Genomic DNA, 23,473 nt, shown 5'->3' with positions numbered 1-23,473 from the left:
GAATATATTACCAGTTATCCTTCAATGGAAATGTAATTCGTAGAAGACGTAGCCTTTAAAATCTGGTTCAGAACAAGAATCATGGTTCAGTAACAGGATTTTAGTCCGAAGTTTATTCGTAGTTTCAAACTGTTTTAGAGTATATTATAATGTTCCAGCGTAGGCTTTTAGCGAGTTTGTGGATACAAGGATTATTCTTCTTATGTTCATAATAGAGTAGTTCCTAACTTTAACCATAGACTAAAGGAAAACGGTGGACGGAGCTTTTGTTAATAAAAGTCAAGCCACTTTAAAAAATATTAAAAAAAAATACATGTCATGAGGATCTTAGTATGGTGTTCTTTTTTTAAAACTTAATTACTAACACATAATTATTCTTTTGATTTAGAAAAATTAAATCGGTGTGTAATATCACTCAGATCCTGTACCTATATATAGCGTTGAATGCATTTTTCTAGGCTGGAAGTAAGTAACGACGGAGTCTAAAATGGATGTGAGCTAACTTGAAAAAAATATTATCCATCTATCATATCATACAACATTTATATCTACGCATTTAATTTATAGAGCTGATTTTCAACTGAGACCCGGGTATAATGTATTCCGTCGTAAACGAACAATGTCGGAAGAGCAAACAACATTATCGGCTTCGCCCTGCGTGTTCATTTAGTTGAAGGCCCTTTTTCTGTCTATCTATTTCCTTTATTCTAAGACTTTAACTAAGAAAACTTGTTATATATTATTCAAGAGAGAGTAAATGTGAAAAAGTTGGATGAAGTTCGGCATAAGTAACAAGTTAATTGGAAATATAGGTTTTTGACGAAATAAGAAACAAGTTCATGGGAAATATAGCTTTTTGACGAAGAAATCTGCGAACCTATGTTACGAGAATAAACGTTATGAATCTACATTTTTTCGACAATTCAGCCCTTGACTGCGATTTCGTCTGATGGTAAGTGGTGATGCAGTCTAAGATGGAAGCGGGGCTAATTGGAAGAGTTATGGCAATTTCTAACCCTGATCGGTTTCTACGCGGCATCGTACTTGGCGCCGCAGCTTTGCCGGTAGGCTGGTAATAGCCACGGCCGAAGCCTCCCACTAGACCTGACCAGAGACGATTTAGAAATTATAGATTCCCAAATAGCCCCTGCCGAGAATCGAACCCAGGACCTCCACTTCCAAGACCACAGCTTCACACTGCGTTAGGGAGGTCGTCAAACTTTGACATACCGTTAAAGTTAACCAAAATCAAAATGGGTTGCACAATTAGTCAGATTTGTTAATTTTGGTTACAAAGAGCTTTAACCTTAACCATAATATGCAGTCTACTTTGTTTTTGGGGTTCCGTACTTCAAAAGGAAAAAGGAACCCTTATAGGATCACTTTGTTGTCTATTTGTCCGTCTTTCGTGTCTGCTAAGAAAACTTATAGGTTAGATGCTTCCCGTTGACCTAGAATCATGAAACTTGGCACGTAGATAGGTCTTAAAGCACAAGTAAAGGCAACAATCCGAAAACCGTGAATTTACAGTTCATTACAAAAAAATTAATGTGTCACGAAAAAAAATATTTACTAAATCTCAAACAGATGGTTCAATCCGTCATTAACTTGCAGTGTTCTACATAAAAGTTTTAGGTATATCTTGTACGATGGTACGGAACCCTTCGTCCGCGAGTCCGACTCACACTTGACCGGTTTTAATTTATTGATAGGTAGTGAAAGTGTGGCGCTAGTTTCAATCTGCTGTAATACAACTGAACCTAAGCTTAATCGGCTGATTTTCGGGGCCTACCGAGGAGTCACCAATCAATGTAACCTGTCGTCTATTAGATTAGGATCTAATAAAGAGACCTGCCCGCCCCACCCAATACACGAGATTATCTGAGGCATTAGGACAGTTTTTGTCATTAGGGACTGGGGTTGTCCAAATGACTATTATTTTTTCCCTTCGCCCAATTGAGTAGCCTACTGAATTAGAAGGGGCATTGGTAATGGTGATCTGAATTGATCTGATTAATCTTACTTGTATTTATTACCTACTTACGTAGCTACGTATATTTCCATTTTTAAGGTGCCATAGCCCATACCTGAAGGATGTCAACGGCACTCTATTACTAAGCCTTTGCTATCAGTCCGTCCGTTTGTCTGTCAGTGGGCTGTTTCTTATGAACCATAATAGGTAGAGAGCTGAAATTTTCATAGAATGTGTTTTTTTATTGCCGCTACAATAAAAAATATTTTTTTAAATGGCTGCCATGTAAATTAAAAAAAATCAAAAATGCATAATCTTGTACGATGGTATGGACCCTTTCGAGTGCTAGTCCAACTCACACTTAACCGGATTTTTTAATACTTTACAAACTTTATCATAGTTTTGTCAAGTCCATCTGTTTCTGTGTCCGTACATTTTAAAAGTAAACTACTTAGTAAAATATGATAGTTTTTGGTGAACTTCTATAATTCTATAATTACACTCACACTATAATATTATAAAGGCGGAATTTTGTGTGTGTGTATGTGTGTGTGTGTATGTTTGTTACTACTTCACGCAAAAACCACTGGACGGATTTGGCTGAAATTCGGAACGGAGATAGATAATATCCTGGATTAGCACATAGGCTACTTTTTATCCCGGAAAACCATAGAGTTCCCATGGGATTTCCAAAAACCTAAATCCATGCGGAGGAAATCGAACCCGGACTACATTGGCTACATTGTAATTTTGTTTGTTCCAGTTGCTTGCTCGACCGTGACCGTGACGAAGTGCCAGGCTGCCCTGCGAACCCTGCAAGCGTTCCCGTTCTTTAAACCGACCTGCCTTTGCCGGGAACCGAACGTGGACCCTGAGTGCAACTCATTCCGGGACTTCCTGTTCGACCATCCTTGCGTGTTCGTCATGAAGAAGGGTAAGAGTATGAGTAAATTAAACTTCAAAGAGAATCATTAAAAAACCATTCTTTATTCTTTATTTATTTGCATTCATGTTTTACATCATAATAGAAAATAATTATAATATTACAACATGAAGCCCCGTCAGTGCGCTGCAAAGTGATTACATATAAATAAAATGTCACGTATATAACAATTAAAAAATTAAAATTAAAAATTAAAAAATGTTATGGCAATTCCTAACTAATTATGTCCTATTTATAATATTATTAGTCAATCTTTAAAAAAGTATCAAAATTTTTTTTTATCCATCAGTTTTCCTTCCACTTTTAATATGGGTACCTTCAAGACAAGAGTGAATAGGCAACTTCTAGGCAAGCACGCTCCACCTTAGGCTGCATCCACCTTTGCTAGCAGGTCTGATTGCAGCCAAGCGCTAGTCTGTAAATTAAAAAAAACTTACTTAAGCAACCAAATGTACAATGTAGGGAACATCATTCGAGCCTAGCCCTAGCACCTGACTGACAGGACCAAGACTGGAACAAGACAATATTCCCAAGAAAGGGCTTATACAATACCTCACAAGTCCAAGATAGGGCCTAGACTAGGTAAGGATATCACTATCAGGTATCAGTCACGTATACCATAAAACCAAGACCGAATAATCTAGAAGATTTTGCAATTCAATAATGAAGTAAGCCTCAAAACGGCTCTGCATTTACATAATTGATATTAACATGTCTATCTCAGCAGTGCTCTGCGGAGCATGTTATCTAATGGCCGTAACTTCTTAATTAAATTGAAATACATACATACATTCTTGTTTATTTTGCTACAACCTTGATTACCTAGTTGGTATGGGATACATAAGATCTCTGACAGAGATTGCTTTTTTTCTTTCCGTTTCCGTCTGGCCGTCTGTCCGTCTGTCCGTCTGTCCGTCTGTCTGTCGTGTCCGTCAAGAAAACCTATAGGCTTCTTCTCGTGGACCTAGAATCATGAAATTTGGCAGGTAGGTAGGTCTTATAGCACAAAGGAAAAATCCGGAAACCATGAATTTGTAGTAACATCACAAAAAAAAAATGTGTTCATGAAAAAATAATTAGTACTTAAGTATTTGGTTTTTGATTTGTCGTGCAAAATGTCGGATAGATAGCCGAGTAGGGAACCTACGGTTCGCGAATCTGACTCGCACTTGTCAGGTTTTTATACATACTTTTTAACCAATTTTTCGATAATCATAACTGGATCCAGTTAGTTGATTATCATAGCTCGCCTCCATCCCATAGGGTTGCCATCGAACCCCCGCCTTTTCGAATAGAAGGACGTCTTAACCACTAGCAATAACACTCGAACCTGGGTTTTTATTCTAAGACTAGAATTAACTCCATTTTTCAAAGTCTTTGTACGATATAGTGGTGATAATTAATTACGTAACTTAAAACTAAAGCTACGAGGGTTCCAAAGCCCAAGTCTGAGAAGAGCCCACAACAAACTCAGCCGGGTATTCTTTTCATTTAAACTTTATTAGCCAGCGCGAGAAATAGATATAAAACAAAAAGTAATAGTTACATTCATAACCAAAACCTCTAATCCAAAGTTAGGTTACATGGGCAAAAAAAGATTTGCTAGCCGGTAATGCAAAACTGTTGCATAACGCTGCTTTTCTATTTGGCATAGGTCCAGAAATAAAGAACTACCTGAAAGGCCGTGAAGTTTATAAAATTAGAAACTGTATCGATTTTGCTCGCCCTACATATCGGCTTTGAGGTTGTACCCAATTACTATTACAGGTTAAATCTGTTAACTACGCTGAGTATAGATTATGCTGCAGTTGGTTATTTATACGTACAGTAGTACAGTTTAGTAGCAGAATATTTTGTGTGAAACCACGTGAAACTATGCTCTTCTCTTATATTAGTTGATGCCCGTGAGTTGGTCCGCGTGAATTTAGGTTATCAAAATCACATTTTCTGGGATAAAAATTAGCCTATGTTACTCTTCAGGTCTTTAACTTATCTATGCAAAAAAAATCACGTCAATCCGTGGCTCCGGTGTGACGTAATTGAAGGACATACCGACAAACCAATGAACCAACAAACCAAGAAACAATTATACTTCCGCATTTAGAATAATATGGGTAGTCAAACAATGTCCCATCACCCAATCACCCCAATTACCATAGATAGTTAACCTAATATGAAGGTTATTTATATCAGTATCACCTGTACTCGTAACTTGAGAATAATCTAACATTTTACTTTTCACCCAATACTAAACCTAAAATTTATTATTTTAACTTCCCATACATAAGTATTACGTAGGGGACGTATTTTATATTGTAACTGGTTAAAATATTACTTTCTATATAATTGCTCTGTTTTATTTACAGAAAAGGACCCGTACCCAGTGGAAACCCTGCCAACCTGCACCTATGCTCTTAGCGTTTGTCATAATGAGAAGGCTTGCTCCGTACTTTTCGAACGCTTCAAGAACGCTTGCAAGGCCCGCGAAGGAGAATGCCGTATGGAAGACAGGTATTTCTACCATCATTTTATTTGATAAAAGTCAACCCTTGACCTGGGGGTGAGTGAGGATGCAGTCTTAGATGAAGGCTGTGCCAAGTAGGAAAGAACTAGGTAGTTTAATAAAATCTGTCTTTAATCGGTTTCAATGCGGTAAAGCAATGCTCTGTTAGTTTATCACGTGCTTCAGATGTTCATGAGTGGCAGGTATTTGCCAGTTTTTTTTTCAATGGAAGAAAGATTCAGAAACATTTAAGTGTAAACCTGAACTATTTTTAATTTAAGCCAATGCAATGGAGTAAGTAGTCTCTAATAATAGTTACTAACTGCAAAAAATACTTTAGCTCAATCGATGCTGTGGTTTTACGTGATGCGCGAAAAAACGAATAAACGGACAATGTACAATTTTATATTATGAGATATATTGATCTTTATAATCAACGTTTTATAACCATATTATTATGGTTCGACATCAAACATGCCGCCCCGCCAGCCAATGTGCGAAATCCCCAATGTAATATCCTAATGGATGTCCATTGTGCTCTTTTAGGTCACCCAGTTTCATATTTGTTAATGCATTCGAATATTTTCACACGTGCTTTATTTCTCCAAACTATACGTATTGCTGTAGAAATGCAAGAGTCATATTTTTATGGCTCCGTATTTATTTCTTCCTAAGGCTAAGGTTGATATACTTAATCTAGATACATATTACAAAAAACATTACAAATTCTTTCGAAACAATTTGTAGTGTAAAAATTGCACTATTAGTGCCAAAAGCGCCCTTCCGGCATCAGTTTTCCACCTATAATATGGGTACCTTCAAGTCAAGAGTGAATAGGCATCTTCTAGGCAAGCGCGCTCCATCTTAGGCTGCATCATCACTTGCTAGCAGGTCTGATTGCAGCCAAGCGCTAGTCTATATAATTTAAAAAAAAAGCGTTTTAGACCAAGGATCTCACTCTAGTTGGCCACTCTAGGTCTCCTTCAGGGAAGACTGTTTCTCTACCATTTGTTCCTCAGAAACACTTTTTTGCTAACTATTAATTCTATCAACGAATTTCAGTTAATAAAAGTCACCACACAATTTCTTGATGGTATCATACTTTAGTGGAAGCAGTGGCAGCTTAGTGGTCAAGACGTCAGCCTATCTTCGGGTCTGGGGTTCGATTCCGGGCACGCACTTCTAACTTTTCGTAATTAAGTATGTGCGTTTTAAGCAACTAATCACTTGCTTTAACGGTGAAGGAAAACATCTTGGGGAAACTTTCTCCATAAGGGCTCCATGGAGTTCTCCATAATTAAGTTCTCAAAGGTGTGTGAACTCTTCAATCCACGCTTGGCCAGCATGGTGGCCCAAGCCCTTCCCATTTTGAAATGAGACTTGTATGCAGTAGTGACCGGCGATGGGTTGATAATGATGATAATGATCTATTTGCTTATAAGAAAGACGTATAGCTTAGTTTCAACAACGCATATTAGTTGACTTTGCTGCATTTATAGATGTTCCCAAGTAAAATGTAAAGAAATTCAAACCTTTTCCTGAAATCTTACGTTGAATAATTTTGTTGAATGCAATAATAATAAACAGCCATTTTCGCCCAACAAATTGTCACAGACTAAGCCATTGTTCAATACAATACAAAGTTGTTGTTCAACTTTACAGCCAAAGTTTTGCTTTGTCAAGTTGAAAAAACCAAATAACAGTTGAACAAACCAAACTATTATATTTTTCTCTCAAAAGGTAAAAGTTCATAGTCGACTCCAAACGGAACCAATTTGTTCCAACTTGAAAATTGTGTACAAATTCGGGAAAACGCCGAAATTTCGTTCATTGAAACTATATAGGTACACTTTGAAAATATTGAATGAAATATTTTTAAAATTATTGACAAAGGCAAGTAACTCAATAATGTCTGTATATAGATAAACTAATATTAGATAAACTAAACGTAGATGTGTCTAGATTCTTCTCTAAGTCTAAATGATATAAGGTTCTAGATAATGTCTATGACATCCTGGCAAACTGAGGTTAGGATCGACGTGTAAATGTACCAACCATAAAATAATGAACCTACCCGTGGGAGATATGGGGACTTAAAGAATTTGTTAAAATCTCCAATGTAACAACCCTGCAAACAGCTGATCGCGGATATAGACTCGTAAAAAAACTTCTGTGAACCCGAACCGTTTCAACGATATAGTCAAGTAGCAGAGAAGACGAAATTATCTATGAGTTCTATGACACTGTCTATGTGGTACCTACTGCATACCTCATTTGTCATGTTGTAAGATTTATCAAACACGCTGTGCATGAATATAGATAATAATGAAATATACAGAAGTTCAAAAGGTTAAGAGGGCTCTCTCCGTCACTCGTTTCATACAATCATAGTTCCGATTTCATTTGAATATTAAGCAACCAAAGTTCATGAAATTTTGCAGACATATTCTAGATACTAATATCTATGTCTGTGGTTTTCCAGATTTCTGTTAAAATATTCGGTTTCAAAGTTACGCGGTCTTAAAAATTTTCATACAAATCTTTGAGCCCCTGTAATTTTAAAACTACATATTTTTAGAAAAATCTAAAACACCACAGACACAGATATTTGTTTCTAGAATATGTCTGCAAAATTTCATGGACTTTGGTTGCTTAATATTCAAATGAAATTGGAACTACGATTGTATGAAACGAGTGACGGAGAGAGCCTTGTTAAAGATGCATGCCCAAAATCGAACCGCTCCATGTAGGTCTAATTATATACCTATGAAAGGAAAAGGTGATTGCCTGTCTGACTGACTCATCTATCAACGCACAACTCCAACTACTGGACGGATCGGGTTGAAATCAATCGTCGTTTGGCATGCAAAATGCAAATAAATAGCCATTATGACGCAGACATCTGCTAAGAAAAGATTCTTGAAAAAACCCGCAAAGCCCAAAAAGGCTTATTTCTTATTTCGTCCGTGGGGATGAAATCGCGGGCATTAGCTAGTTTAAAACGAATTTAAAAGAAAGCGATAGCTAGCTATAGAATTTCATTAAATTGGACTCTCAGCGTTTCACAATGAAAACGTTCCCCTTTTGCTATTATAATTTTTAAGACAGGTCCTAATGAAACTCATTAATACTATAGTAGATCTTTTCTCTACGGCAGGCCTATAATGGACTCAATTAATTCACGTTACTAGTTGCTTAGTACCAGAAGGAACGATTTTCACCCAATCTTTATTTATGAGATAAATTATCTATGAAAAGAACTAAATTATCTTTTTAACCCCCGACCCAAAAAGAGGGGAGTTATAAGTTTGACGTGTGTATCTGTCTGTGGCATCGTAGCTCCTAAACGAATGAACCGATTTTAATTTAGTTTATTTTTTGGTTTGAACAATAGCTTGATCGAGAGTGTATAATCTATAACTAACTAAGTCTATTAATCTATAACTATAATAATGTAGCTATAATCCAAGAAAATCAGTTCAGCCGTTTGAAAATTATCATCTCTTTTCTAGTTTTCTTATAGAGGTTTTTGTGTTGGGAGTTTCTTAAATTTTGAGTTAGTTATATCATCTTTTAAATCTAACATATCAGACAAACAAAAGGTGTACCATAATACCTACCTATTTTGAATAAATGATTTTAGTTTTAAATACAACGAAAGAATCTATGGCACTTAGGGCACTAACTATTTGGCACTACGTATTTAGCCTATTTGCCATTTATAAACTAGATAAGGCTAGTTTGAAGTTTTATTCTAATATTTAAAATAAAAAAAAACACTATAATAAATACTTATAAAGCTAAGTCATAGTATATTTTAAATCCGTTTTGTCCACAGGGAAGCCTGTCGCGAAGCCTGGGCTGGGCTCCGCTTATCTCCGCTCTTCGGTTGCATCTGCCCCAACACCCATATGAAGAAACGCTGTGATAGAATCTTTGCTGTCGTCAACCATAACCCCTGCGTTGGTGAGTCCTTCCTTCCACTAGATGTGCTAAGGGTTTTGAGCGAGAAATTGGCGTTTTTTTTTTTTTGGATAAAAGGAAACCGTTGTTAGGTATCACTTAAAATAGTTTTCAGTGGCAATGCTATTGTTTTTATAAACCCTTTTTCAACATATCTCAAACTTGAAGATATGACGAATTTTTACTCCTTTTGTAGATAGGTACTCAACAGTTAAAAATAGCTAGAAGGTTAGAAAAATATGTGTTATTTCATAAAATTGTTAAGTAATAAGTCCAAAGAAATTCTGTAATATAATTATGATATTTACAAAATCAATGTAATACAATTTTTCTTCACACAATTGTTTTAACAGTATGAAGTACTTACTTAATAAATAAAGTCGTTTATAGAATTTATAATTTTGAAGACAGGGTTCAGTCCTACACTTGTAACACTTCAAGACTAAATTATTTTTAAATTTATATCGAAAACTGCGGAACCTACAGGATTCGAATCTGCTCTGGGTCTTCTTGGCCACTTTGACCACTAGGCCACGAGTGGTCAAAGGCGCTCCGGACGTGATACTGCCAAGTGCCGAACATTTGACTTACCTAATACCTATGTATTGTATTTTCGTTCAGTACTCAAGCGACACATATAGAACTAGCCGATGCCCGCGACTTCGTCCGCGTGGATTTAGGTTTTTCGAAATCCTGTGGGAACTCTTTGATTTTCCGGAATAAAAAATAGTCTATGTGCTAATCCAGGATATTATCTATCTCCATTCCAAATTTCAGCCAAATCCGTTCAGTAGTTTTTGCGTGAAGGAGTATCAAACACACACACACACACACACACACACACACACACACACACACACACACACACACACACACACACACACACACACACACACACACACACACACACACACACACACACACACACACACACACACACACACACACACACACACACACACACACACACACACACACACACACACACACACACACACACACACACACACACACACACACACACACACACACACACACACACACACACACACACACACACACACACACACACACACACACACACACACACACACACACACACACACAAAACTTTCGCCTGTATAATATTAGTGTGATTAGTATACAGAATTACTCTTGGATTCAGTAAGATGCACTGGAATTAAATCGCCACCAACAATTACCATAATAAATCCAAGGTTTCCTATGAAGTTAATGGATTTCATCTCACGGCGATTTCATATAAGGATATGAAAATATGTAATTAACAACACAGTATTCTTTACACGTCCACTCCAATATACATCGCATCCAATAAGGCAAGTTGATTCAATATACAGCGAACTTTGATTCACGTCGAGGAATCCCGCTGAGACTTTATATTAATCAGTAGGGCTGCCACTATCAATCTGTTAATTAATTATGTCTATACTAGCTGATGCCCGCGACTTCGTTCGCGTGGATGTAGGTTTTTTAAAATTCCCGTGGGAACTCTTTGATTTTCCGGGATAAAAAGTAGCCTATGTGCTAATCTATCTCCATTCTAAATTTCAGCCCAATCCGTCCAGTAGTTTTTGCGTGAAGGAGTAACAAACATACACACACACACACACACACATACAAACTTTCTCCTTTATAATATTAGTGTGAAGTGTGACAATTAGGCATACTTCTTAACCACTAGGCTATCACTGCTTCCGGGTACGCGCCTCTATCTTTTCAGAGTTATGTTTATTTTTAGAAATTAATAAATATCACCCGCTTTAACGGTGAAGGAAAACATCGTGAGTAAACGCGCGTGCATGCCTAATATCCCGACCACGGCGTTTCCCGTTAAACGTAAATGTAGTCACGATCAACGTACAATGGTATTGAGAATGCCGTTTAGGGTCAGACGATTTTAACCCCAGTTCAATTGGCATTAGACGTTAACAGTTCAAGTGTGGCCACTCAGTTTAAGGCGTTGATTATCGCGATAATTATAGCGTTGTTGGTTGCCCCAGATTGGAGTACTCCATAATGTTCTCAAAGAAGTATGAAGTCCGCCGATTCTCACTGCCAAACTCTTCTCATTTTGAGAGGAGATCAGTACTCAGTAGTGGGTTAACATGCTGATAACGTACGTGATGCGTAACAACACAAACTAAATGTCAATGGCAACCTAAAGAGGTGTGTTATAAGTTTGACGGGTGTATCTGTCTGTAGCATCGTAGCTCCTAAACTAATGAACCGATTTTAATTTAGTGTAGAGTGTTCTTAGCTATAATCCAAGAAAATCGGTTCAGCCATTTGAAAGTTATCAGCTCTTTTCTAGTTACTGTAACCTTCACTTGTCGGGGGTGTTTTAAATTTTTAATTATTTACACTTGTACTGTGTAATATTGATTTTTAAACTACATCCGTAGTTAAAAAACATTGTTTTTAGTGGGTGGAGACCTTTAAAGGTCAGGATATGTTTATTTAAACCCAAACATTAACATAGTATGTAAATGAAGTTCAGAGTCCACCTATTTTACTTGATAGGCTATAGATTTTATATTGATGTTTATTGCATCGCTCGAAATAGTAAAATTGAATTAATTAGGTTAAATAAACCTGAAATAAGTCTTATCAAAAACACAAAGCCACAGTTATAATGAAATTGCTAACTACCACAATAATATGATAAAACTTTAACCTGTTGTAAAAATGGTATCTGCAATTTTTTCGAGTGACCACAAATTTAATATTTTATTTAACGTTACCGCTTTTCCAGTAAACTTTTGACCTTAAATTTTGTAATTCTCGTAGGGTTGCCACCCGTATCTACCATTTTTAATATATTGAATCAAACTTTATTTAGTGTAATTTTTCTTTTAATGACAATTAATATTGAGTATTCTTCTGCATTCTTTCCTATTAGTTTTACTTATTTTTCTCACACCTAACCCTAAATAAAAAATCGAACGCCAAATTATACCCTAAACTCCAATTATGTAGTGAGATAAAATAATGTAGAAAATCTATACCTATGTTATAAATGCGAAAGTGTGTCTATCTGTCTGTTTCCTAGCTTATCCTAGCCTATCCATTTAACTGAATTTTGACGAAATTTGGTACAAGGATAGCTTTCTAATCGGGGACAGACATAGGCTACTTTTTATCTCGAGAAATCAAGGAGTTCCCAAATCCCATGGCGTTTTAAAGGCCCATATATTTATTTAATTTCTTGCTTCCCGGAGACGTACACTTACGTTTTATCTCGAAAAATGGTAGAATTCAGGCTTTCAGCTAATTATTATCAAAAATTATAGTTTTTAAGTAGTTAAAAAATTTTTTTTTTACCAAACAAGGCCGACGCCCATAATTTCGCCTGCATGTCCTAACTCCATATCGAAGTATGGTACCAATTAAAATGTTTAAGGTGGCGTGACCCAAGTATATTTTTCTTCTATAACATGTAACTTAGCATGCTCGCCGTTGTTCGGTGTTAAATACCTTTAAGTGGATAAATGCGGTCATACTGTATTGCATATGTGTGCGTGTAATATGATAACTTTAAACTTAAACTAAGTTTTAACCCCTAACACATATTACACTTCTGTACTTAATTCTTCACATACGCTAAGTACTCGCGCGTTTATGCACAAAACGTTTTACCGTTTACACTTAGCACATTCTACTAGCGATCGCCTGTAGCTTTGATCGGCAAAAAATATAGATCCTTTTAAAATCTTAAAAAATCCTTGTCTACATTATAAAGGGAACCTTTGTGAAAAATTTCATCTAACATGATGCCCGCGAATTCATCCACGTGGATACTTTTAAAAATCTCACGAGAAGGTACTCTTACATTTTACGGGATAAAGAGTAGCCTGTGGTTTAATTCAGGATAATAGCTATCTCTGTTTCAGCTAAATTGGTTCATTCATTGTGGCGTGCGAGCGTAACAAGCATTCAAACATCCAAACTTTCACATTTGTAATATTATTAGGAACTAGCTGATGCCCACGACTTAGTTCACGTGGATATAAGTTTTTAAAAATCCTGTAGGAAATCTTTAATTTTCTGGGATAAAAATTAGCATAAGTGTTAATCCAGGATAAAATCTATCTCCATTATAAACAGCCAAATCAGTCCAGTAGTTTTTGCGTGAAAGAATAACATACACACATACATACCACAAACTTTCTCCTTTATAACATTAGTATGATAAGGATAAGGACTGCATGAATAATCAGATTGCAACATCACATTTTACTAGACGAAATCTTCAATAGACACTTCGAAAAAGGCAAGTCTAAAGTATAAAATAATTGAATGAAAAGGCGACTTAGTAACAATAGATCTATCAGCCCTGAGAAAGCTGAGAGGGCCTAATCCGCTTCGTTCGAGATGAGTCCGACCTCAATAAGACCTTAATGCTGTAAATCTAAGCTTACCTACTTCTTCCCTTGCCTTATTTTTACCCTTTGCTTTATACTTCAATTTTATTAACCAGTAAATAATGCCAGCGACTACATCCGCGTCGATTTTTTTGGTTTTTATTTGATTACTTTATAAACTGACTATATTAACCACTGGACAATACCCCGACTTCGTCTGCATCGATAAAGGTTTTTGAAAATCCAGTAGCAACACTTTGGTTTTCCGAGATAAAGTTCCTACCTCACTCTCCCTGTCTGTAACTATATGCATGAAAAAAATCACCTCGATCTCTTGGTCCGTTTTGGCGTGATGGACAAACCAACAAACAAATACACTTTCATATTTGTAGTGCGAATATTTATAATAAACTAGCTGATGCCCCCGACTTCGTGCGCGTGGATATAGGTTTTTAAAATCCCGCGGGAACCACGAATTTTTACGGGATGAAAAAAACCTATGTGTTAATCCAGGGTATAGTCTATCTCCATTCTAAAAACCCCAAACGGTCCAGTAGTTTTTGCGTGAAAGAGTAACAAACATACACACACACATACCTACACACACAAACTTTCTCCTTTATAATATTAGTGTGATTAGTGTGATAACGTAACCAGTGTTAAAGTAGTTCACCCAACTAATTTTTATTTCCTACTTAAATTAGTAATGCCAAAGTAAAAAACAAACATAAGGATGTGTATTATTTAAATATTTGTAGGTACAGTTGCGCCAGAGATATCAGATTAAAACAAAATCTAAATAGAATTTTATCTTACCTAGATGTTAGGTGTTGCGTCGAGAGCTGCCTAGGTGCCTAGGCCGTGTCTTTACGCCTCTTTTTAGGTTAAGTGTTGTCGAGATAAACTTTGACGTCGAGTACGAGGTTTGGAGTAGCCACAGAACTCAGTTTCAGTATAGAAGTGTTAACAAGAGTGAGATGTTTATTGACACATCAGTGCATTGTATAAAAACAGACGTATATGTTGGAGTGTAATTTACGGCTGAGCGACCTGGCTGAGATTCAAAAGGATTATAAATATTCGTTGATTATTCTCAAACCTACTTCGATAGTTTTGCTATCGGAAATTGAAGCCCGAAATAATAACAAAACTCATTAAATTTCTGAATATACATTAATTATGAATTATATTTTTAGAAAAATGTTATTTATACATTCAATCAATCAGCCTATTTGCGTCCACTGTTAGACATAGACGTTATGGAAAATGAGCCACCATACGGTCCTCCGCGTTCCACATAGGTACTAGGTCCTTCCAGTAGGTGGCTACTTCCCGCTATCTTGAGCTTGTCAATTCAGCTGGCTGAAGATCGTCCCATCATGCATTATTATTGTTTAAGTGGCAATACATCACGTTTTTTCTCTGCGTTCCAAAAAACACTGGTAATTTAATCAATGTAAACGTTCGACGTGCACTGATGCTTCAACATAGTCACTTGCGCACTGAAATGACGCCCTTTTACCACTTCTACACAAATTCTAAATTCTGTGGATCTTATAAACCATGGAATGGATTTAAGAGAAGAAAAATTGCATTTAAAGATTTTGTATCAATCATTTACAAAAAAAAGCAGCGTTTTTTTCTTATCATTATTCATACATTATATACCTAAAGTCAACATAACAGGCGCAGTACAGGGAAGCGTCAGGCTTAATGTTACCCCAGATTATGAAACACGAGGCTTAACAAAGGTAATTTAAATCTGACAGCACCAATTCTCCGTATTATATAACATAAGATTAGATGAAAAAACATGATCTCCCTGCTCTCCTACAAGCGATGTTAACTTTTTTTTAAACCTGGCAAGTACTAGTCGGAATCGAACACGAAGGGTTCCGTACCATCATACAAGAAATAAAACTTTATAATTTAACCATACATTTACGGTTCTCGAATTTTTCCTTTAGTGTAAGACTTTGATACCGACTAAATGTCATGATTTTTGGTCAACGGGACGTGCCCTAATAGGTTTTGATTAGTACCTTGACGGGTCTTAACAGACACGACAGACAGACAGACAGACAACGAAGAGTTCCCTAAAGCGTTCCTTATTTTCTCTAAAGATACGAAACCCTAAAAACAAATATCATAATCAACATAACCTAATATAATAACCATGATTTAAGAAAAATGTGAATAATTGCCCACTATGCGGAAACTACCATTATCCAGAAAGATGAAGGGAGTGGTGATTAAAGGAAGGGGGTCGGGAACCTCAGCAATCACTACTTCAGTACCCATTATCCATACTAATATTATAAATGCGAAGGTGTGTCTGTCTGTCTGTCTGATGCCTTTTGACGGCCCAACAGTGTAACCGATTCTGACGAAATTTGGTTCAGGGTTAGCTTATATCCCGGGGACGGACGGACATAGGCTATCCGGAAAATCAAAAAGTTCCCGCGGGATTCCTTAAGACCCATCCACTTAACCGATTTGTATGAAATTTGGTACCGAAGTAGCTTGCGTTCCTGTAATCGAAATAGGCAACAACTTTTTATCCCGGAAAATCAAACAATTCTATAAAAATCTAAATCCACGCGGACGAAGTCGCGGGCATCCTCTAGTATTATTATGAATGCGAAAATGTGTGATTGTTGATTTGTCCTCCAATCACGTTGCAACAGTCTTCTGTTCCGTGGATCGACGTGAGTTTTTGCATGATAAAAGACCTGGAGATTGATAAATACTACTTTTCATCCCGATAATAATATTTCGTATTCAACTTTGACTTAGGCCTTTCCAAGAGCGCGCCACCAAACACGGTCCTCCGCCTTCCTCATCCACCCGCTCCCCGCCACCTTCTTCAGGTCATCGGTCCAGCGGGCTGGAGGTCGTCCCACACTGCGCTCACCGGTACGCGGTCTCCACTCCAGAACACGTCTGCCCCAACGGCCTTGCTCTTGGAAAGGCCTATGTCCAGCAGTGGACGCTTACAGGCTGATGGATGGATGGATGGATGGATGGAACTTTGACTTATTTGGTTCAAATTGAAAAAAAAAATAGGAAACTGAAAAGTGCTCCAATCAGCCGATTTAAAAAACTTCGGTCCTCGTAAAGGCTTCCAAGTTCCAACTTTTATTTCCACACATCATCATACCCATTAAAAATTCCAACACAAATATTTAAACAGCGCGGGATCCCCTAAACCTTTCCAAACAAGCTTTGAAATCGTTCAAGTTAAACAAAATAACAATTTGTTTCATGTGTAACCTATTTGTAAAATAGTGGAACCCAATATTTGTGTTGGGGATGTATAATTCGAAAATTGGAATTCGTTTATACCTTTAGATAGGTAACTGTTTGTAGTTACTAGTATATCGATAAATAATTCATTATTATACCATCAATATTATAAATGCGAAAATGTATCTGTCCATTAGCTTTTAACAATTCAAACGTGGAACCAATCTTGGCAATAAGCAGCAATCTATAACCTTATCAGCAATAATCTTGGAAGCAATAAGGCCGCCTTTGCACACAATTGTTTTTTCTGTTTTCTTCTTTCTGTGTTGTGATCCTTTACATGTGTTATTGTGTGCAATAAAGTGTTTCTATCTATCTATCTATCTTGGCGTTAGAAATGTTTTTTGTTCCATCTACAGACATAAAGATTTCTAATTCCTACATTCCTAAGACAGATAATGGACATAGGGTACCTACTTAGGATCCGAAATAACGATTTTTTTTGTTAAAATTTGGGCGTTCACGACAAAGGCTACGTAGGTACACCAAGTAGCCCAATACAAGTTCGCCGAGTGGTTCGACCAACGTGTACTAGGTTCTTTAGGCTTTTAAACACTAGGGCACAGAATAATATTAACTAGGGTTAAAACTACTTACATAATACCTATTACATAGGTACAGCAAACAATTTCCACCCCAACAATCGCCACAAGACGAAAATCCCGCATTAAATTAATTTCTTTTAAGCTGTCATTTGCATGAGTTAAGTCAGAACTCTACAGTTTATAGGGTTTGCACTTATTCAAGTTTTGAATACGATTTTATAGCTGAATCCTCAAAAATTTTGAAGTGAAACTCCTGTATTCAATTTTCAACCGTCATTTGATTCCAAAAATATATTTAAAAAACGATTATTATTTAAATAAAAATACTTATATGTACGTATTGTAGCTTTTCTTATATGAAAAAATAACATTGTTTATACTACGAAAGAACCTTTTAATATCACGTAACTGAATTAATACACTCGTTCATTCATTCATGTATATTCACGTTCATATATTTCAATAGTTGCATTGCTTATGTATTGCATGTTTACACATTGTAACATTTTGTTTTTGTGTTTTAAAAAGAGTGACGACTGAGTTTTGTCGGTTCTTCTCAGTAGAATCTGTATTCCGAACGGGTGGTAAAGCTTGACAACTCATAAGTGGCAGATGCTATCCTACACGAAATAAATAAATTCATTTCATTCATTACTCAATCAGTTAGTGGCAACCCTAGGTTAACCAGAAACCCGTAGATCCACGTTTGTATTTGGTACACAATTTCTGTTACGGAGCGAAATCATTTCCTTTGTCAGTTTTGGCTACACACTCCAATTACTGTGTTAAATATTTGCTAAACGGTTACCGGCAACCGGTCGGAACAGCGGACTATCGTAAGAGCAACATAACCTTTATACCATCAGACACCTACGATATCGGTTACAAAATCAAAGTCTTTTATTGTGCGTACATTTTGAGAACTCACTCGCCATATTTGCTCTATGTGTCAAATGTCATGTCAAAAGTATAACAAAAATACGTACAATAGGTACCTAAGTACATTCCCAACAAAGGTCACGCCAGAACAACATCAATCGAATAATAATTTAAAAGTCAAGTCTTCAAGAGTCGATACAGCAAAGAAACAAAAGGAATCTATTCACTTTCAGTCCTTTGTGGTAAGGGCTTTTTCTATAGAGGCGAAAACCTTTTTGAAGATTTCTTTTTGCGTCTTTGACGTACCTACTTCGTCTTTTCTAACCGTGATTATGTTGATAGGATTTTCGGGGGGCAATTTCGGTAACAACTTTTTGAAATTCTGCAAAATAAGTTTTAATTGTATCTGTTTGAAGTTCATCTAAATATATTTAAGGAAAAGCTGACTAAATGATTGATCTATCAAGGCACAGCTCAAAGTACTGGACTGATGGGCATGCAGATAGCCGCTATGACGTAGACATGCGCTAAGAGAGGATTTTTTTTAATTCAACCTCTAAGGGGATATAAAAGGGGTTTAATTTGGTGTAGTCCACTCGGACAAAGTTGTGGGCATGAGCTAGTCTAACCAATATAATGCGTCCAAATAAGAAGGGAAAGATACTCTACCTGTCAATTGTCACTTTAAAATTACTGACATTAGGGTTTGCACGGAAAATACTTTGCTTCATAATTATTTGAAGAACAACTAGGTACCTACGTTAGGATAAAAATCCATCCGGGTGTCTATCGTCAAAATCACTGAAAACAGACAGACAGACAGACACCCTTTCATATTCATAATATTATCAGTACGGATTAATTTTTAATACATAAAATGTACAAAGTTTCTATTTCAGCTATTTCTTGACTACATTAAAAACAATTATTTTCATCATGTAGCTAAAGAAAGCTCATAGAAAATTCAACAATAGCCCTAGTTGTAAACACGTCTACTGTAGACTCTACATTAGTTTTAACAAAGCCACAGAGAACATTGGCCATACAATGAGTCCGCTTCAGGGCCGCTTTCAAAACGTGGGAAAGCTCGCAACTGTTCCAATTGCTCCTACGAGTAAGTTAGCTGCGAAAAATATCCTCGCTTGAAAAATACCTTTTAAATGCTACCTCCTCTCGCTTTCTGAATTTCCAATTAAGATTGAAGCGCGAATATCAATCTTCATATACCTACCAGTAAGAATATGAGAGTATTATTATGGAGTTCTTTCACAATCGATTTTAATATACGATTTTTTTTATTATATAGACTAGCGCTTAGCTGCAATCAGACCTAGCAAGTGATGATGCAGCCTAAGATGGAGCGCGCTTGCCTAGAACTTGCCTATTCACTCTTGACTTGAACGTAACCATATTAATAGTGGAAGGGAAAACTGATGCCGGAAGGACGTTCCATATCCTAGCGGTTCGGATTAGCAACGAGGAAGCAATTCGCTTCGTACGTGTATTATGTATTTAGGTGCGTTGGGCGATTTTGGGATGGGTAAAAACATTAAGGTCGCGTCACTGATTTTGCTAATCTTAGAAGCTTTTAAACAAACAAGAATTATCACTTCCTAAATCAATTCTTTTCCGTACATCCTAACGGGTCCAAATTTTTTTTCATAGTTTAAAGTTTTCGTTTCTGTTGGCAGTCCCCACTGACTACCAATTTTTTAAGAAGATCTAAGTAATTTCTCTTTCAACTTAGAATTATATCTGTGGGAGTAAGTACGACAATTAGTGTAACGAATGATTTTGAACCGTTGACCTTTCGGTATTCAGACCGTTAGCTGAGGCTAGCACTGGAGATTTTTTGAAACTCAAGCGTATATGATTCATATTTTCGTACAACCGAGTACCAAGGCTGACCGTGTACTTTGAAACTTTTGATTATAGTACCTAACACCGGTAGTAGAATAAATATCTTGTATTAATAATAGTTATACCACCAGTTTTATACCCCTCGCCATACTGCGGCTTTCATCAAAGTTAGAAAATGTTTACAGGTATTTTGCTTTATTAATGCATACAAAGTAAAAGCATACTGGCATATTATATTCTATGGTAAAAAAGAGGTAAAGGATGTATTATGAACAGTAGAAAAGCAAAATGATCAGATTATAGGGTTCTTCTAATTCCTAGAAAAATTCTACATGTCTACCCCTATTATGTACGCCCAATCAGTTTTCGGAAAATTAGTATACATGCAACATTAGGACCCAGATATTATACAGATATTAAACATGGTTTTAGATATAATCTGTTGATTAATTTATAAAATTCTTCTTACTGCATGGATAATAATAAATGATATTGTTTCAGAATTAATAATATTTATTTGTATACGGTTACCCATTCAAGCACACTTTCTCGCTCAAAACCCGTGTATGTTAATTTATTGGATATTATTTAGCTTTAAGTGTTAACGCTTAGGTACATATAACTTGATGTGACACTATTAAAAAAGTTAGACTTATCAACAATATGTTATATTAACATAAATACTGTACCTATAATTGAGCCTTGCGGGACACCATATATACAAACACTTAGATTTCTAGTGTTTTTATTATTTACTCAACATTTTAAACCCTACAACTGATTTCGAATAACACAAAATAACCTGCTATCATTTTATTAACGTCATTGATGAAACAACAAAATGTCAAACTTATAAAACGCTTTGAAGAGTACTAGACTCAATACAAAATAGCCGTCAACGTGTTCAATTAGTTCTGTTCCGTACCTTTTATTTTTCATGTTCCTTTTCGTATACGTGCCTCTTATTATTTCCACACCGATTAGATGCCTAGGCCTTAGGATTGAATTAGATCACAGATTACCTACACAAGGCTGTTAACCTTTATGTTTCACGGACACTGAGCTTCTTTTTAGTGTACTCCTGACCTCACACACCGTACATATGCCCGCAGTTACCTGAACTCTTGGCTTCACACCTTCGGCCTTCGATGAATGGTCTGCGACTGCTACTGATAGAGCATAGTCGGCGAAGTAAATTACCCTAACTCTCACGTCTACTTCGTCTTTGAAAGAATACTCTTAATGGACGTTTGCATCCACCACGTTGCGTTGCAATCGACAATCAACACCTAGTACTGTATGTGTAAGATATTACTTAAGAGATTTATTAATATTATTATAATAATTATATTGAGATATACGATATGAGTATGACATTGTTCTGTCTTAAGCTGTCTCACCTCTTTTTAAACATAAAATGGGGATACAGTTTTCTGGAGCAGTATTTCACTAGTGTGATCTTACTTATTACCTATAACATAACTGTTTGTCGATTGATTGCAAAATTTGTGATTATCAAATTGCTATCACAGTATTTGTCATTGGCTTAAAACGATACATCTTTTTGAGGAGACTTCCAAAGGATAAATAATAAAGTATTTCTAATAAGAAATCCACCCAATACCAATAATAATATTAGTCACGTCACAATTGCAATAGCACCTGTAAGTCAATACTGGAAGAGTGATCAGCCAATGGGAATGATTGTGGTGAACGTATACATGTGGAGCGAAGTTTGGTAATAGGTGGAGCAGTGAGTCCATTAAGTGTGTTCCGAATCGGCTCGGCACGGGGGCGGTAGTGTGTTGGTAACGTGGTTATGGGGCAGCGGTGGCGTGGGGCGGATGTCCGCCGGCGGTCCGAGCGCTGTTCGAGCCTCCCAAGCCGGCGGCGAAGGCGCCTCCCCTCACGCGGTACGCTGCGCCCGACGGTACGATCCTGCTGCTCACGGAGAACGGAACGAGGCTGATGACGCGAGCGGCGGCAGCCAGCCTGCTCCGCGCCGCCCTCCTCTCCCCGCGCCCCCCTCGGCCCCGGCACGGTGAGCCGCCCCCGCACCTCTCTATGTGTCTATCGGATTCCGTCGCCTATAGCACTGCACGCTTTGCTATGCTTCGTAACTGTGCGTCCACACACTGCTCTACTCGCGCAATTAATCGCGACGCGCCGCACTAGGTCGCTTGCCCTTGCAACGCGATCGAAACTGTGGCAGCGTGCGCGCTATTGCATACGAAAAAATAGGGAGCGATGAGCATGAACGAGGAACATGCGAGTAACGCGGCCACACTGCGTCTCTGCCTCGCTTCTTCCCATGTCACACGGGCAGTGTGTGGACGGGGGGTAACGTAGGAGCGTTATTCACACACAGGTTTCAAATTAAAAGAAGGATGAGTTATCTATCTATTTGGTGGTAGTAAATAAGATGCGACTACGGGGGTGTCTGGAAAGCTGCGCATATTTTTTTTATAAAAGAATATTAGCCAAGTTTATATTGCTAACTAATATTCCCCTTTCCCCTCCAATTAAACGTAAAGCTTGTGCTAGGTACGACTATAGTGCAACGGGTGGGGTTAGAACCGGCGATCTTTCGTTTTTCAGTCCGCTCCTTTAACCGTTGAGCTATCGAGGCATTGGTTCGTCATTTGCTTCAGGAGCTGTAGAATAAAATAGTACAACCTGCCCTGGTCCAGAGGGCGCACTTGTCGTCAATTAAACTCTACCAGCAACATCTGGCTATCTATACCTATTAAAACTCCAATAGTAATTGTTGCCATTTTCTACGCCTCCAGTAACTTATGATAAAAAATTCTGATCCAAAAATGCGACACTGATAACGAAATTAAAACATACAAAAATATAAGCTCTATATAAAGCTCATATAAAGTCCCTTTGTTACTCTAAAGTTAAAGTTACTTTGTCAGTTAAACAACATCGATATAATGTGGTTTGAGTCTTCCTTTTAAATGTAAACTAGATGTAATGTCTAAAAAATGGACCCATTAGGTACATGCATCTGTATATAGACTTCATAAATAGGTACGAGTAGGTACAAATAATACTTCGCTCCTACTTTATGCCCGCATGCTTTTAATTCTGCTATGTATTTTCCTTTATTACTTG

The 23,473-nt window shown here is 37.0% G+C and overlaps 1 protein-coding gene across 1 annotated transcript in view; it reads left to right on the top strand.

Annotated features, from left to right (window-relative positions):
- LOC123877248 overlaps positions 1 to 23,473 on the top strand; it is a 107,847-nt gene that overhangs the window by 66,329 nt on the left and 18,045 nt on the right. The window contains 3 exon segments of the mRNA XM_045923807.1: positions 2,736 to 2,906; positions 5,282 to 5,426; positions 9,257 to 9,384. Of these exon segments, the coding sequence (XP_045779763.1) occupies positions 2,736 to 2,906; positions 5,282 to 5,426; positions 9,257 to 9,384 (444 nt within the window).

Source organism: Maniola jurtina, chromosome 23 (genome assembly GCF_905333055.1).
Source record: "Maniola jurtina chromosome 23, ilManJurt1.1, whole genome shotgun sequence".
NCBI classification, from domain to species: domain Eukaryota; kingdom Metazoa; phylum Arthropoda; class Insecta; order Lepidoptera; family Nymphalidae; genus Maniola; species Maniola jurtina.
This window is presented reverse-complemented; position numbering and strand designations above follow the sequence as displayed.